The sequence below is a fragment of the Balaenoptera ricei genome, chromosome 20 (genome assembly GCF_028023285.1).
Source record: "Balaenoptera ricei isolate mBalRic1 chromosome 20, mBalRic1.hap2, whole genome shotgun sequence".
NCBI classification, from domain to species: Eukaryota; Metazoa; Chordata; class Mammalia; order Artiodactyla; family Balaenopteridae; genus Balaenoptera; species Balaenoptera ricei.
In genome coordinates this window covers 16721516-16738321 of record NC_082658.1, presented here as the reverse complement: position 1 = coordinate 16738321, position 16806 = coordinate 16721516, and the positions used below count along the sequence as shown (strand labels likewise).

The window sequence follows — 16806 nt, the reverse complement described above, 5'->3', positions numbered from 1 at the left end:
TCTTGAGAGGGCCTCCCTAGGGGTTCCCAGTGTGCAGTCCAGGCTGAGACCCCATGGGGAGCTAAGATCCCACATGCCTCACGGCCAAAGCATAAAACAGAAGCAATATTGTAACAAATTCAGTAAAGACTTTAAAAATGGTCCACATCAATAAATAAATAAATAAATATTAAAAAAAGGAAAAATATGGATAGAAATACAGTTGTGACTGGAGGTGTCACAGTAGATATTAGTAAAGTAAAAGATAAAAGGACATTGGGCTTCCCTGGTGGCGCAGTGGTTGAGAATCTGCCTGCCAATGCAGGGGACACGGGTTCGAGCCCTGGTCTGGGAAGACCCCACATGCCGCGGAGCAACTGAGCCCCTGAGCCACAACTACTGAGCCTGCGCGTCTGGAGCCTGTGCTCTGCAACAAGAAAGGCCATGATAGTGAGAGGCCCGCGCACCGCAATGAAGAGTGGCCCCTGCTCGCCGCAACTGGAGAAAGCCCTCGCACAGAAACGAAGACCCAACACAGCCACAAATAAATAAATAAATTTTAAAAAAAGATAAAATGACATAGAAAGTCCATGTAATTGAAAGGGGAAAATTAACAAATATCAGGAATTAAACTGTAGGGCAAAGGGTTTATCTGTTGTTAAGAGTTCAGATATTATGTCAATAATCTATTTAGTCCATAAAGAAAAATACCTATAAATATAGAGAAGCAGAAATTGCTTCTAATCTCTAACCTCAGTGTAATACACCAGAACTTCATTGTGTGCATATCACCAATATGACCACAAATGCCTGGGAATTAAAAACTTTTCCTTTGTCACTGCTCATTCAGTTTGGAAATGAAAATGCCTTTTCCAAGTGCCTTGATAACAAATGCCATAAATTATGTGGTGATGCCCCCAAATTGTACTTAGAAGGAATTCATAATTTTAAATGCTTTTCTCATTTTAAAAAATTAATGACTGCAGCATATAAATTATGTTCTTATTGGAGGGAAAAAAGAATACAAGAAAAGAATAAGAATACAGAAACAAAGATAAGAGCAGAAATAAATTAGAAAACAGAACATACAATGGCACCAAAAGCTGGTTCCTTCTCTCTTTCCTTTATTCATTGATCCAACATTCCTTGGGCACCTCTGAACGCCAGGCCCTGTGCTGTGAGAGTTTCTGCCCCCAGGCCCAGGCAGGAGAGAGAGACACGTGAGCAGATAAAAAGGGGCAAGAGGAGAGGTTGGCCGGGGAAGCATATGCAGGAGGGAGCAACCTGCACCATCGAGGGGCCCCCATACTGAGGGTCACCTGTGTTGTGGAGTGTCACCCACAATATCAGTTGTTACCAAGTCAGAGAAGATAGGACAGACCCTTGTTTGGGACTGTCATTGGGTCTTTGAAAGGGCAGTCCCCCACATAGAGTGCTGGAGACACAGAAGAGAGAATAGTGGGAAACTGCACCTGGAGATACTCAGAGCAAAAGCAAAATAAAGCTAAAACTGGCACCAGCTGGGGTAGCAGAAGGGCGTGGGTTAGGGTGGAGTTTTGTTCGTTTACGCGAGAGCTTTGGAGAGTTAAGAGCTGATAGAGGGAGGTCCCTGCTGGGTCTGCTGTGAACCAGCTCTGTGTTTGCCCCGATAGGACGGGATAGGATGGAGAAGAAGGAGGGTAATAGAGAGCACCCGCCGCAGAGCCTCTGGCTTGACTGTCAGTGAGTCACGGAGGGGGAGGTGAATAAGAGGGCAGGTCTGGGCCCAGCCGAGGTGAAGGCAGCACCAACCTCAGCAGCGTCTCTGTGTGGTCAGCGGAGAGCACAGAGGTCCCAGGTACCTTCCATCGTGAGAGAGAAGGAGCTCATATGGGGCTGAGGCTGCCAGGTAAGGAGAACTGGGGGTATCCCTGTGGCTGCCAAGGTGAGAAGGGACATGCAGAGTCATGACCAGAGCATGGGGGGGTGGTCTGGTTGGCTTTGAGCAGATGGAGCTAAAGTCACTTCCTCCGAGGATGTCCAAGGCAGTCGCTGGGATGCCAAGGCCCCAGGCAGGACAGAAACCTACCAAAGCTGCCGGGCTTGGAAAGCCTTGGGCTGCAATATTCCAGGTGGCCACAAGATGGCGACAGCATGCTGTGTCTGTCTCCATTCTGGAGCACTGAGTGTTTCAAAAATTGGTTGTATTTGTTGAAACTTTGTCTCATTTTTAAAAGTACACGTGTGGAACATTTATGTGGAGTAAATAAAGTGAGTCTGTACCTAGGATAGTTTGCTTGTCCTGGGTCAGGGCCAGGCACTCAGCTGAACTTGAGCTGAAGTGTCAGGCTGTGCAGAGCCAGGCTCGGACCCTCCTCTGGGATAGCCTTGGAACTCTGAGACCCTCTGGGCATCTCTCCCTATACACAGCGTCTGTGTTTCTGGGAAAAAAATCTTGTGTAAATCCCATCATTATAAAGAATCTTGGGGCAGTCACTGTTTAAAGGAACAGTATAAATAGTTCTAGAGGTGACTCCCCTATTACTTGATCTCCTGTGTCAGTTCTCAGGCTGACCACCTTGGACTTGAAGAGAAGGCTTGCTGTGGGCGTCCGGTGCCCACCCCAGGTTAAATTCCCACCAGAGCATCCCAGCCCCCAGTCCTCAGCACTGGGCCTGTTGACCCTAGCGAGGCCAAGCCGGGCCCAGTGCCAGGCAGTGCTCGAGACAGGCCTCACCAGGGGTGACCCAAGGACACTGGGCCAGCCTGGAAGCTGCTGGGGTGGGAGTGGCGAGGGCTGGGCGATCTGGAGCACCTCAAGAAATCTGAGCCCAAACAGAACCAGAACAAGGTCTGATGAGGGTTTGGAACCATTTTGGGTTCTCCAGGAAATGGATTAAACCAAAGTGGACCCGCTCCCAGGCTCACACCACCCCAGCGTCTCCTCCAGGGTCGAACCCTGACCACAGGAATTTATCCCTTGACTAGGAATCCCCGGGATCAAAATTTGGAGCTTCCAAAACATTGTTTTTTTCCTTTGGCTATTTTCAGTGTCCGCCCAGAGCTGAGGCTCAATATCATACGTTTACTCTAGTTGGGAAATTAAGTTTCAGGATTCCAATTTCATAATACGAACCGTTGCCCTTTTTTCTCCTTTCTGTAAATCTACCATTCTGAAAAGGGTGTTGACTTAATCTGACAACTAACAGTAATTCAGGTCTGCTTTGTAAATATCCTTATGTCTCCTGCCAAATCCCACAAAAGCTCGTTGCCTTTTTTGTGGGATTGGAACAAGAAAAAGCTGCACAGAGAAAACATTTCTGTGTATGTTGCACATCTTGTTATTGCTTAATGGCTCTTGAGTTTTTTGATGATGTTCTTCTAAGGATTAATACAGAAAATAAGGCAATCCTCCTTGAAAAATGGGTAAGTTTTCTTTGTCAGATAAGAGAGTTATGTAACCCAACATGTTTTCGCTTTTTGCCTTGGCCTCCAGGAAGCTCAGAGCTAAATGTAATGATCAGTCTTATCATTGTCAGTCCTGACGACCTCCCGTTCTTTTACCATTGTCTTTTCAATCTTCTTGTTTTATTATTTTGTGTATTGGCGTGTGTTTTCTAATTCTAAACTGCTCCGATTCTCTTATGAAAGCTGGAAAGTCTGCTTCTGGGACTTAGCCAATGGAAAGTTATCAATAAAAAATGATCCCCAAAGCAGGAGTTCATGTGGGACTCCTTAAAATTTGAGGGTGGGATGAAATGATTCAAGGACATTGTGCAGAGGGTGACAGCAGTTGCCTACAAAGCAGGGTGAGAAAACCTGTTCTACCTCTTCGTCCCAGCTCAAGCCTGGGCTGAGGCATTGCCATGCTGTCTCCTATATGGCAGGATAGACGTCACCATTCACCTTGAGAGAGTGTTGTTTTCATTTGGTTTATGAGACAACAGGCTTGAGAACAGCTCAGGCAAAATATTGTTGTTACATAGGCAGCCGTGGCCGCAGAAACACCCAGATCTAGATTCCTGTGTGGATTCTGCCACTGACTTGAGAAAGTCACTGAACTTCTCTGGGCTTTAAATGGCCTCTTCATCGGGAAGGTTGGGAGCAGGGCCGGGGTGAGGTGGGGTTGGGGGGGTGGGTGATGGCAGGTGAGAAGGATGATGTGGAATTAGGTATTTATCCAGCCTCTAAATGAGGGATGGTTTTTACATTTAAAAACTAGGGAAGTTACAAAGGAAGAAATGTTACAAAGGAAGTATATAAAAATGTCAACGTTTGTATGTTAGAAAAAAAAAAATACAACTACTAGCAAAAAAAAAAGGACAAAGGAACAATTTTAATAATAATCAAAGAAATGCATAATAAACCAACAACACAGACCTACTTATTTTAATCAAAGAAATAAGAAAAACAATTTCTTTTAATGCACAATGCTGGCAGCAACATGGTGAAACTGACTTTCTCAACAGTGCTCACAGGAGAAATTAATCCGACCCTTTTAGAAAGCCATTTGGAGAATTGTGTGGAGAGTTTATTATAGAGTGTTTGTAACTTTGGCCCAGAAATTGTACTTCTGGCGCTCTGTGCTATGAAAACAATCCACAAAATGGGAAAAACTCCTTGCAGAACGATGTTCATGGTGAGACTGTATTCTTTAAAATGGAATCAATATAAATATCTGATAGCACAGATAACATGAAATGGAATATGACTTATTTTTTAAATTAATGCTTCTGATGACTGTAGAACGTGGCAAATACTTGGTAAAGGAAGATATAAAATAGTATGTACACAATAATTACTACCATTTATATGTCTGAGATGGTAGTTTTATTTTTATATATGAGAAATGAAGAGAATTCAAGAAAATGCAACAGTGGCTGTGCTGGGTTAGCAAGAAAACGTTTTCTCCTCTTTCTGGAGCCTCTGTTTTTCAAAATCGTAATGTCCTGTTACTTTTGTATGATGAAAAAAGGCATAGCTTTTTACTTTAAAGGAACATAAAAGAAAACAAAGCGATGGGTTAGGTGTGTGCTTCCCAGGTTTTTCAATTCAGAGAAGTGAAATTAAGGAAAAAAACAGGGATGGGGGTCCAAGAGAAGATGACTATATTTTAATTTTGCCAGGTTAAGGACATCTAAAAATAATATCTCCTATCAATGTAATTTAATAATTAATAATGTAGTAAAGGAAAGGCCATTTTATTTTCATTTTTATTTTTTAAAATTTTATTGGAGGAAAGGCCATTTTTAAAACCAAAAAGTAGGACAGACAAATTTTGCTATCATGTCCTTATTTCCTCCTTTGGCTGAGGACCTGTGGACCCCTTGATGGCCGGCTCTGGCTCTTGGGTCAGATTCGGGGCCCTTCACCCTAGATGAGCCAGGCCCCGGCTCTGGCCCCCCAGCCACAGCTGCCCTAAAAGCCGCCCCTGGGCCTCAGGGGCAGTGGCCCCCACCTGGCAGCAACTGAGGTCTTGGTGCCATTTCCAGAATTTCAGAGGGCAGTGCTGGTTCTTCATTGGAAACTTCAGTTGGCAGTTATTTATACCTGTGATTAATAGAAACTAAGGCCCACTGGTTCCAAATACGGCACTCCTGATGGAGAACACCTGGCGAGGATGTGATCCCTGCTGTAGCAGACAAAACGCAGAGTTTTTCAGCTCCTCTTCTCTGCACCACGGTTGTCTGTCTATGAAATACACAGACAAATTGGATAAAAATCATTCCCCCCTGGAATGTTGATAGCCCCACACCCTTTCCCTGGTGCCTGGAGAAGGAGGAGCCTCGCAGAAATACAGTGGGATCTCTACCATCTGGACCACACCTGCTCAGGAAAACGTAGGGAAGGTCACCTGGGAACATCGCCCTGTTCCCTCTGAGCGCCTGGTGGTTTGTGGATGAGAAGGAGCCGATGGTGAAGGGCAGGCACTTACCCTGCCTTCCAGGAGGCCAAGGCCTCCCGTGGAAGGGAGTCCAGGTTTATCTTCTCCATCAAACCACCTGTGTCCTCCCCATGAAGTCTGTGATTCTTGAACCTAGCCATGCATCCATCTGAACCAAGCACCAGGGGTGCTTTTCATAAGCGCAAAGACTGAGATTCTAAGGTCAGGAGTGGGGTCTGGGATTTTAAAAATATATCTGCAGGTGATTCCAATACCTAACAGACTTGAGAACAGCCACCTAAAGGTCTCGGTGAGTGTTCAGAGGGGTCTGGCAGGTGTATGAATGAGGCCACAGTTGGGACTTTTATTTATTCATTTAATAATGTAACAGTACATTTTGCTCCATCCCAACCTGGTGGACACTCGCCTCCGATTTTTAGGCCTCCCAGGTGCTCTCTGAGGGGGCCTCCATAATGCAATCCTCTCGTAAAGGGAAGAACTGCCTCCTGATGGATCCGTTTTGTAAACCCAGTGCTGTAAGGTGGGGCCCACCTCCAACCTCTCACAGTTCTGGAATGCTTCCCGGGGAGGTGTGATTGAGCCCTGCCCTCCTCTCCCTGGCCTGCAGCCAGACATGTTTGTCCGGGGCAATGCATCTGGGTGTGGTGTGTCACTCATCCTTTTTTCTGGCTATCAAAGGTGCAGATAATTAATAAGAAGCTGGATCTTAGCAACGTCCAGTCCAAGTGTGGCTCAAAGGATAATATCAAACACGTGCCAGGAGGCGGCAGTGTGAGTACTGTCACACTATCCCTGCGCCGAGCTGCGGTTCCGGGTTTGAGAAGTGGCATGAGTGTTTGTACTTGTGAGACATTGCATAGAATAAACCATTCTCAGGCTCGGAGTCTATCCGGGTCCCCACGTAAATGTAGCTCAGGCTCCCCACATCCGTGCCTACCGTTCCAGGAGGGGCGCCCACCCCAGGGCTGCATGGGCAGAACGGCGAAGGTGACTGGTCCTCTCTCTGACCTGTTCCTGGTGGCTGGGTCCTCGCAGCATAAGCCCCACCTTCGCCCCCGCTCACTGGGAGCCCCACGGCCCGTTAGAGTTTGGGCTGAAGGTGGCAGCACCTAAGACTCCTCCGTCACCTGGGCAGGTTCACTTTAAGGGGCTCCACTGGGGACAGCTGGCCCGCTTGTTCTGAGGAGCCCACGCAAAGGTCTTTACCATCCTACCTCAGAGCAAGCAGAGGCCATGCCCTGCTTGCCTTTGACTTCTGCATTTGCAAGGGATGAGCTGATTCTTAAGCCTCTCGGCTCATGTTTGAAAACAGCTCCACCCCTGGCAGAAGCTCCAGATGCGAAAGAGCCCAACAAAAATGCACCAGGGACCTGCCTGCAACCGAGGGTGGACAGAAGTGCTGCTTTGAGCCCTTTTAAATTTGACCTCCTCCAGACGTCCCCGCGGACTCCCTGCGTCCCCAGTGGATGTGTCCCTGAGACTGGGGGCCGGCATCCTCATTCTCGCCTGCCCACTTGACCGGCTCTGCTGTTATCCACCAAGTTCACAGACAAATGGGTGCAAACTCGGCACCCTGAGGCTCGGCCCCCCTTCTCCGCAGCCTCCCACGCTCCCCCAGCCTTCTTGGTCAGCTGTAGGCAAATGTTTAAACCAGTTGGGGAGCAGGAGGTTCGAGGCCCTTTGAGGTCCACCCCTGGGGAGGAGGATGGTTTCTGAGAGCAGGCATCTGGCCTCTGGCTGGCAGTGCCGGGGTGACAGTGGGAGCCCCCGGGGTGGGGGTGGGGGCTCTCTGCAGAAAGTGCCCAGCCTGGGCCCGCATATCATCCGCGTCCAGACCTGGGGGTTTATTCTTGCAATGCGCTGCTGCCTGCTGCCCTGAGCGCCCGGGTCCCGGCTCTGCCACCGACGGGGCTGCTGCACGGCGCTCACTCACGCCTCCTCACCAGTGTCCGCTCAGTACCTCCGCCGTGCCCCCGTCCCTGCTCTCCTGTCCCACTGCCACCTCGTCGTCCGCCAAGAGAAGGGGTGGGGACCACCCCAGGCTGTGATCGTGGGCTCCGAGTGACGTTGCTGTTTTAGCTTTGACTCCAGCTCTCTGGCTTCCCTGCAGGTGGCAGGCGCTGCCCAGAGAAGGAACGACATGTGCTTTCCGGTTTAACTCGCATCTGGTGTGTCTGGTCAGCTGGCGGGAGCTTGTGCTGCTGGGGCCGAGGGGTGGGGTCCAGTGGCTGCAGCCAGCGCCCCACTCCTTCAGGCGGAAGCTGGGGGCAGGGGGTACATTCCCTCTGCCGCTGGCGGTGCCCAGGACATCAAGGGACTTCCTCGGGGGCACCTCCCATTCCCCCTGCACTCTCTGCCAGCTGGTGGGCTGGCCTGTGACTCCGGCAGAGTGCCACAGGATGTCCCGGGCTGGCCCCGAGCGCTGTCCTTGGCCTGTGGCCACTGCAGTAGGAGCCGCCACAGAGAGCTCTTCTCCTGGTGAAAGGTGGCTGGGGGGTGACAAGGCCCAGCACAGTGTCAGCCTCAGGTGTTCTGGGGACAGTGGACCCTTGGCCTGGGCTCTGCCTCTGTTTGCTCCCTGCCCGTCTTCTCCTCAGCTGGGAGGTGACCCCCCAGCAGGCGGGCTCTGTTCCTCCTCCTAGGGGTTCTCCCCGCCTCCCGGCCGGCTCGGGGTCCACTCCAGAGCCTGGCCTCCTCCCTCCCCCCCCATGCCTTTCCCCCCTCCCTTCCCCCATTCCTTCCCCCCATTCCTTCCCCCTCCCCCTTTCCTTTCCCCCCATTCCTTTCCCCTCCCCTCCCTTCTTCCTCCCCATTCCTTTCCCTTCCCCCATTCCATCCCCCTCCTCTTCCCTCCCCCTCCCCATTCCTTCCCCCTCCCCCATTCCTTTCCCCTCCCCTCCCTTCTCCTTCCACCTCCCCTCCCTTCTCCTTCCCCATTCCTTTCCCCTCCCCTTCCCTCCCCCTCCCCCATTCCTTTCCCCTCCCCTTCCCTCCCCCTCCCCCATTCCTTTCCCCTCCCCTTCCCTCCCCCTCCCCATTCCTTTTCCCTCCCTGCCAATCCAGGCTCTCCCTTCTTCACAGCTCCACCCTCCCTTCTCCCCCACTGGTTACCACATCCAGGCTGAAGGGAAGAGAAGGAAGCCTGTACACACCAGCCTTCACTTTCATCTCCCTCATAAAGGGAAGGAGGGGAGTTCCCATAGCCCTGCCCCACCCCACCTCCAGTGCCCGCTCAGAATCCGTCCTTAATCGTTAACTCACCGACGCCCAGAGGTGCGGGCTCTCCACACCTCCCTCCACGCACACAGGCCACGTCCACTTGTCAGCCTGAATCAACTCCATCAGTAATCGGCAGACGCCAGTATGATTTTGATTAACTAATGTAATTTGGGATTGTTCCAGATGATTTAGACCTAGTAAAAACTCCTTTTTTTTTCTGATGTCCTTGTTAACCCCGTTCTTGGGCACGAGGCCATCTCTCTCCTGGGTGACTCCAGGACTCCAGGGCAGGGAACAGGAGCTGACCGGCTCCATGGTGATTGGCCTCCTGCATCCTCAGGTGACCTCACATGAGGGACGTGTCACCCAGTGACCATCAGGGACCCCTCACAGCCATGGCTTTGTAGAGACTTCCTCTAGGAGACCCCTCCGCTGATGCTGGGTCCCCGTGGGTTTGTCCTCCGGGGGGCTGAGGTCAGCAGGCGGCTGGGGGGTGGCTGTGTGGCCTGGCCACATGCTGGACCCTCAGGCTGGCTCTGAGCCCTGGGGCCCTTAGGCCTCCCCTACGTGTCTGCTGAACCTCCCTGAGGCTGAACCTCCCTGAGGCTGAACCTCCCTGAGACGCTAAACCTGTGATTTCTGCCGAGCCGCCCGCCCATCCTGCTGGTGTTGCTTTGCTCCTTTCTGTAAAGAACCAAAATGTCCAGGACACTGTGTGCCCTGGGGCAGGATGGCGGGGGGGGGGGGGTGGGGGGGGGTGGGGGGTGGGTGGGGGGGGGGCGGGGGCGGGCAGCTGGTGCTTGACTCTTACTGGGTTGTGGAACTGCTCTGGGGCCCTCTCTTTGACCACCACTGTTCTGTTGTGGGCTGCTGGGGTTTGTGAAGCTTCTCCCGGGAGGAATGCTCCTAACAGCCCCACACCGACCTCTGCTCTCAGAGGCCCAGCAGATATGGCTCTCTTGCTTTTCCAAGACTTTTCAAATGCTGCACAAACAGATCACATTGATCCCTTCTTTCTTTCTGTCTTCACTGAACGTGATCTGTCGATTTCATGTCAGGAAAGAGAATAACTTTTTCACATGTTAAGTGTTTGCTAAACCAAAGGTGTGGGCCCTGCACAGTGGGGAAGTAGCCCTGTTTTTCCCTGAGGGTCCTTGTCCTGTGGAATTGAAGGCACTCCATTTGTTTTGTGAAGACCCAGCTCCCCTGGGGCAAGGGTGGCAGAATTCCAACACATTTTCCCCCGCCATGACTAGGGTGTTTTCCTCGTGGCAGACAGGAAAACACTGTCTGAGCAGGGCCTGGACTTACACAGCTGCTTTTCATTGCATTACGCCCCCAATAAAATAATCCTATTTTACTGTCTCTCTCATTCTCTCTCTCCTCCAGGTGCAAATAGTCTACAAACCAGTGGATCTGAGCAAGGTGACCTCCAAGTGTGGCTCATTAGGCAACATCCATCATAAGCCAGGTAGCCAGCCCTTGTAGAAGGCAAGGACGGGGCGGGGAGGCCTGAGGGGTGGGACAGGATAGGGTGGTGCCTTCTCCGGAAGTGGTTGGGAAGGACTGATGGGATGGGCCATGAGGGGAGTGTTAAGGGTGGAACTTGCTGCGGCCTGGGAGGTGTGGCTCTGTGTGTTCCTGAGCAGGGCCAGGCTGGCCAAGACAAGATGAGGACGGAGGGCAGATGCTGGTCTAAATCCTAACCTGCAGTTCTCCAAGCAGGCTGCACACGGGGTATCTAGAGCTGGGAAAGGGCCTGATCTGGCCCCCAAAGCCTGGCTAATGTGGATGTCCCAGTTTGGTCCTCAGCCAGCATGAGGGGCATTTCACCAACTGCCCCAGCTACAGCATGGGACCCTGGGCTGTTGCCATGCTCCCACTGTCACTTCATTTCAACAGAAAATGATACTGTTGGAACTCCCCATGCTAACCCTTTCCCTCTTCATCTCATGCCGTATAGAAATCAGTGCTATCTATAGATCTGAGACAGTGGAAATGTTCTATACCTGTGCTGTTCAGTATGGTAGCCACTAATGACATGCGACTATTGAGCATTTGAAATGTGGCTGGTGCAGTTGAGGAACTGAACGAATTTTATTTAATTAAATTCGGGGAATTCCCTGGCAGTCCAGTGGTTAGGCCTCGGCGCATTCACTGCCAGGCCTGGGTTGGATCCCTGGTTGGGGAACTAAGATCCCACAAGCCGCACGGCGTGGCCAAAAAGATAAAATTCAATTAAAATTTAAAAATAAATAAAATTTAAGTAGCTACAGGTGGCTAGTGGCTACCATCTTGGAGAGCTAACTTCCGCCTGGAAGGCCAGAGCAGGGCCTTCTGCTTTAGGCCCTGTTCAGGGCTGAGGTCTTTACTTGAACTGTGACTGCAGGAAGAGAAGGTCGTCAGAAACGTAGTCTAGAAGGTGTGTCATTACTTCCTGCTTCCCCTGGACATTTTGTGGGAGTTCAGTCTCTCCCAGTGAAAACTATGCCTCTCCTGAGGCCACCATCCTACCACACTGGGAGCACCTTTCTTTTATTTTTTTAATAAAGTATGGATATCTTTTTTAAAATTAATTAATTAATTATTTATTTTGGGCTGCGTTGGGTCTTTGTTGCTGCGTGCGGGCTTTCTCTAGTTGCGGCAAGCAGGGGCTACTCTTCGTTTTGGTGCGCGGGCTTCTCATTGCGGTGGCTTCTCTTGTTACGGAGCACAGGCTCTAGGTGAGCAGGCTCAGTAGTTGTGGCTCGTGGGCTCTAGAGCGCAGGCTCAGTAGTTGTGGCGCACAGGCTTAGTTGCTCCGTGGCATGTGGGATCTTCCCGGACTGGGGCTCGAACCCATGTCCCCTGCCTTGGCAGGCAGATTCTTAACCTCTGTGCCACCAGGGAAGTCCCAAGGGAGCAGCTTTCTTAAATGGCTTTATCCTTCCAAAGAAAGTAATGTAGTTCGTCTCTTCCTCAGGCCATATCTCCCACACTTGGGCATGGCATCAGGTGTCTGAGGAGGGAGAAAGGGTCAGGGCCCCTCCTTATTAAGGGTGCATTTTGCCATTTAGTTTAATTCTGAGGTCTTATAGGGCTGTAGCTTATAGGATGTTGGCATAGAAAGACTTGACTCTTTGGAAGCCAACTAATTTAGAATAATTTCTCGCGAACTGAGCTGTCATCTATCTTTGCATCATCTAAGGAGGAAGAGTTTGCTGAGTAAATATTTGATGTGCACCCTGATTAGAGAGAGAAAGCAAACTGTTTTCAAGCCCTTTGGAAGGACCTACTTGCTCCAAACCACGCTCTAAATAAAAGCTGGTCTTAGCTCCCCCTCAAGGTTGGCGTCTGCATGGAATCACTCACTTGCTTAGCCCTCACTCAAGGCTTGGTGCCCCTGTGTGTATTGTGTTCCAGGAGGTGGCCAGGTGGAAGTAAAGTCTGAGAAGCTGGACTTCAAGGAGAGAGTCCAGTCCAAGATCGGGTCCCTGGACAACATCACCCATGTCCCTGGCGGAGGGCATAAAAAGGTAAAGGGGCAGGGCGGGGAGGAGGCTGTAACAGAGTCAGGCGGACAAGGCTGGTCCAGTTTCCCACGGCAGGAGAGCTGAGGGTCCTGTATTGCCTGGCTTGACGTGGATTCTCAGCTACCACCAGGCCTGCGGGCTCCACCTGGGCTGCCCTTTGATGTCCCCTGGGAGCTTTAACACACTTGATGCCAGGCCCCACCCTGGAGATCCTGACTGATTGGTCTCAGGTGCCATCTGGGCACCTGGAGTGGAGCTTTTAAAGCCCCCAGGTGACTCTTTAGTGCAGTTAAAGGTGAGAGCCACTGCCCTAGGCCCTGTGGTGGGCAAGCATCCCCAAAAGGAAGTAGCCATCACCAAAGCCAGCCCCAGTCACCAAGAGCCAGTCACGGGAATGTAACCTAACTTTCTAAATGGGTCACTAGGCAGTTAGAGCAAAACAGTGATGCTGGAATCCAGATTTCGGCAAAGCCTCTGTAAGTGTCCACGGGGAGGCTGCTAGACCAAGGACCTCAGCGTTCCCTGCAGTTTCAAGAGGCCCTGGGTCTGGCTCTGGGTGTCTGTGTGCAGTGGGGGCCGGGGGACACCAGCGTCTCCCTCTGGGCCCATTGCAGAATGCCGTCTTGTGGCTGCACTTTTTCTCTTCTGCATAAATACAGCAAAGTGCCCTCTGGGGTTTCCTGCCCACGCCTGCCCTGAAGTTCTGCAAGTGGCTCACTTTCCAGTCTTCAGTGCCTCCCAGCAGCTGACTGAGGAGTGGTGAAGGGAGAAGGGATGTCCCAGAGCGGGTGTGGTAACTGAGACCCAACGCAGCAGTGAGCAGCGGTGCAGCCCAAGGGGGCCCCGCTGGTCAGAAGTGGCAGCCCAAGGGGGCCCCGCTGGTCAGAAGCGGCAGCCCAAGGGGGCCCCGCTGGTCAGAAGCGGCAGCCCAAGGGGGCCCCGCTGGTCAGAAGTGGCAGCCGGGCCTCGCTTGGAGGCCGCCAGGGTCCCCACGGCAGTCACCACCCCTCCCCCCATCCCGCTCGCCACCTCCTCCTCTGGTTCTGAACAGACACACCCCACCTTTGCGGTGAAAGCCCGACAGCATAGTTTTGGAAAAGCCTTTGCTGGCGTGTTCTTTTTAATATTTATTTATTTATTTATTTATTGGCTGTGTTGGGTCTTCGTTTCTGTGCGAGGGCTTTCTCTAGTCGCGGCAAGCGGGGGCCACTCTTCATCGCGGTGCGCGGGCCTCTCGCTATCACGGCCTCTCTTGTTGCGGAGCACAGGCTCCAGACGCGCAGGCTCAGTAATTGTGGCTCACGGGCCTAGTTGCTCCGCGGCATGTGGGATCTTCCCAGACCAGGGCTCGAACCCATGTCCCCTGCATTGGCAGGCGGATTCTCAACCACTGCGCCACCAGGGAAGCCCTGCTGGCGTGTTCTTAAATCACAGGTTGCAAACTGAGACCTCGGGCCGACCTGACCCGTGATGGAGGCGCCCGAGGGCGGGGGTAGGACGGGGTCCTGGCTCCCCACAGGGCTCACTGACCACCAGGCTTCCTCACACTGGGCTTCCCCGGGTGCAGGAACACTTCTCAGTGCCGCCTGGGTCTCTATGAAAAGTGAGACCCAGGGAAATGAGAAGGTTTTCTGCAAAAGGCCAGCTTGTTCCCATCGCCGCCCCCAGCCTGTTTAATGCAGGGCCTCCCTGCCCCGGGGAGCTTTAAAGAGACCACGTCCCACCCCCAGAGAGTCTGACTGAATATATTGTATATGGAATGAGTCTGGGTAGGCCTGGGCGTTGGTGGTTCCTAGTTGAAGGAAGGCCTCTACCCCTGACTCTGGAAGCTTCTGTGTCCTGGGAAAAGCTCTGCGCTTGACTCTGCTTGGAGGCGTGACCCAGGCAAGATCTGCAAGCCATCTCAGCGTCAGGTTCCCCTTCAGCAAAGCGGATGGAAACATTCCCGTCCCAGGGTGGTTGTGAGACCCGGATGAGGCAATGTTCAGGAGGGTGCCTGGAGCTTTGTAGTCATCAAAGAACATGAGTTAGAGCCAAATCCGAGTCAGAACTTCTCCCGTTTTAACTCATCTCTGTGATGCCTCGGAAAGGGTGGGCCCTGCCCTGCCCACTGCCCAGGAGACACTGACCTGGTCCCAGAGGGTCCTCTTGTGTTCAGTCCCCTATTTCCCTCTGTGATGAGCAATACTGCTGACAAGCAGTGGAGCATAGGACCCCCGCCACCTGAGTTCCTTTCAGTTTGGGGGATTTGGGGACATTCCCAGGATGCTGTCCCATTTTTCTTAAGAACATAAGTGTTCTTATCAAAGCTTACGTCAAAATGGCCTTTCAGTTGTAGTAATAAGGGAGAGTCCTTTTTTCAAAGTAGTAACCCAACATGAACAAAACAAGCATATAGCTTAAATGGGAGCCTGGTTTTTCTCTACACTCAAATGCCCCTGCAATAGGCCCTCTTTACCCGGGGTCCAGGGACCCCTGAAATTGTAGGGAGAAGTTGTCATGTGTGTATGAGAGCAGACACGCGTGTGTACACATTTTCCTGGTCTCACCAGATGCTCAAGGAGGTCTTAGGACCCAAAAAAGGCTGAGAATTACTGTGTTCACCACTTCAGGACTCATCAGGAGAGAATTATTATGCACTACTGGCATCTCCAGCTAATGCTTTCTGCTTCTGGGCTTCCCAGGTATCCTTTGGAGCTGAGACCTCTGGGTCAAGGATGCTCTACTTTATTTTTGTTTATTTTTAAATTGAAGTATAGTTGATTTACAATGTCGTGTTAGTTTCAGGTGTACCGTACAATGATTCAGTTATACATACATACATACATACATATATATATTGTTTCTCAGATTCTTTTCTCTTATAGGTTATTGCAAAATATTGAGTATAGTTCCCTGTGCTATACAATAGGTCCTTGATGGTTATCTATTTTATATATAGTAGTTTGTACATGTTATTCCCAACCTCCTAATTTATCCTCCCCTCCCCTTTCCCCTTTGGTAACCATAAGTTTGTTATCTATGTCTTGAGTCTCTTTCTGTTTTCGAAATAAGTTCATTTGTATGCTTTTCTTTAATTTTTTAAATTGAAGTATAGTTGATTTACAGCATTGTGCCAATCTCTGCTGTATGGCAGAGTGACTCGGTTATACACATACAGACATTCTTTTTTTATATTCTTCTCCATTACGGCTTATCACAGAATACTGAGTATAGTTCCCTGTGCTGTACAGTAGGACCTTGGTGTTGATCCATCCTACATATAATAGTTTCCATCTGCTCATCCCACACTCCCTGTACTTCCCTCCCCGACCCCCCTCCCCCTTGGCAACCACAAGTCTGTTTTCTATGTTTGTGAGTCTGTTTCTGTTTTGTAGATAGGTTCATGTGTGCCATATTCTAGATTCCACTTATCACACATAAGTGATATCATATGGTATTTGTCTTCCTCTTTCTGACTGACTTCACTTAGTATGATAATCTCCAGTTGCATCCATGTTGCTGTGCAATGGCATTATTTTGTTTTTTATGGCTGAGTAGTAGTCCATTGTATATATGTACCACATCCTTTTTATCCATTCATCTGTCGATGGACATTTAGGTTGTTTCCACGTCTTGGCTGTTGTGAATAGTGCAGCTGTGAACATAGGGGTGCATGTATCTTTTTGAATTACAGTTTTGTCTGGGTATGTGCCCAGGAGTGGGATTGCTGGATCATATGGCAACTCTGTTTTACTTGTAGACTTTCTGATGATGGCTGTTCTGACTGGAGTGAGTGTTACCTCATGTGGTTTCGACTTGCATTTCTCTAATAATCAGCGTGAGCATTTTTTCATGTGCCTGTTGGCCATCTGTACGTCGTCTTTGGAGAAATGTCTATTTACATCTTCTGCCTATTTTTTTTAAAATTTATTTATTTATTATTTTTAGCTGTGTTGGGTCTTTGTTTCTGTGCGAGGGCTTTCTCTAGTTGAGGCGAGCAGGGGCTACTCTTCATCGCGGTGCGCGGGCCTCTCACTATCGCGGCCTCTCTTGTTGCGGAGCACAGGCTCCAGACGCGCAGGCTCAGTAGTTGTGGCTCATGGGCCCAGTTGCTCCGCGGCATGTGGGATCTTCCCAGACCAGGGCTCGAACCCGTGTCCCCTGCATTGGCAGGCAGACTCTCAACCACTGCGCCACCAGGGAAGCCCGTCTTCTGCCAATTTTTTATTG

At 50.7% G+C, this 16806-nt stretch overlaps 1 protein-coding gene across 18 annotated transcripts in view; it reads left to right on the top strand.

Moving 5' to 3' along the window:
• Positions 1 to 16806, top strand: part of MAPT (microtubule associated protein tau) — a 111102-nt gene that overhangs the window by 89271 nt on the left and 5025 nt on the right. For 12 of the 18 annotated variants that reach the window (XM_059908906.1, XM_059908895.1, XM_059908904.1 and 9 more), the window contains 3 exons: positions 6542 to 6634; positions 10472 to 10553; positions 12485 to 12597. In XM_059908906.1, coding sequence (XP_059764889.1) covers positions 6542 to 6634; positions 10472 to 10553; positions 12485 to 12597 — 288 coding nt within the window. The remainder of the gene's footprint in view (positions 1 to 6541; positions 6635 to 10471; positions 10554 to 12484; positions 12598 to 16806) is intronic. The other 6 variants (XM_059908898.1, XM_059908896.1, XM_059908908.1 and 3 more) reach the window with 1 other exon arrangement.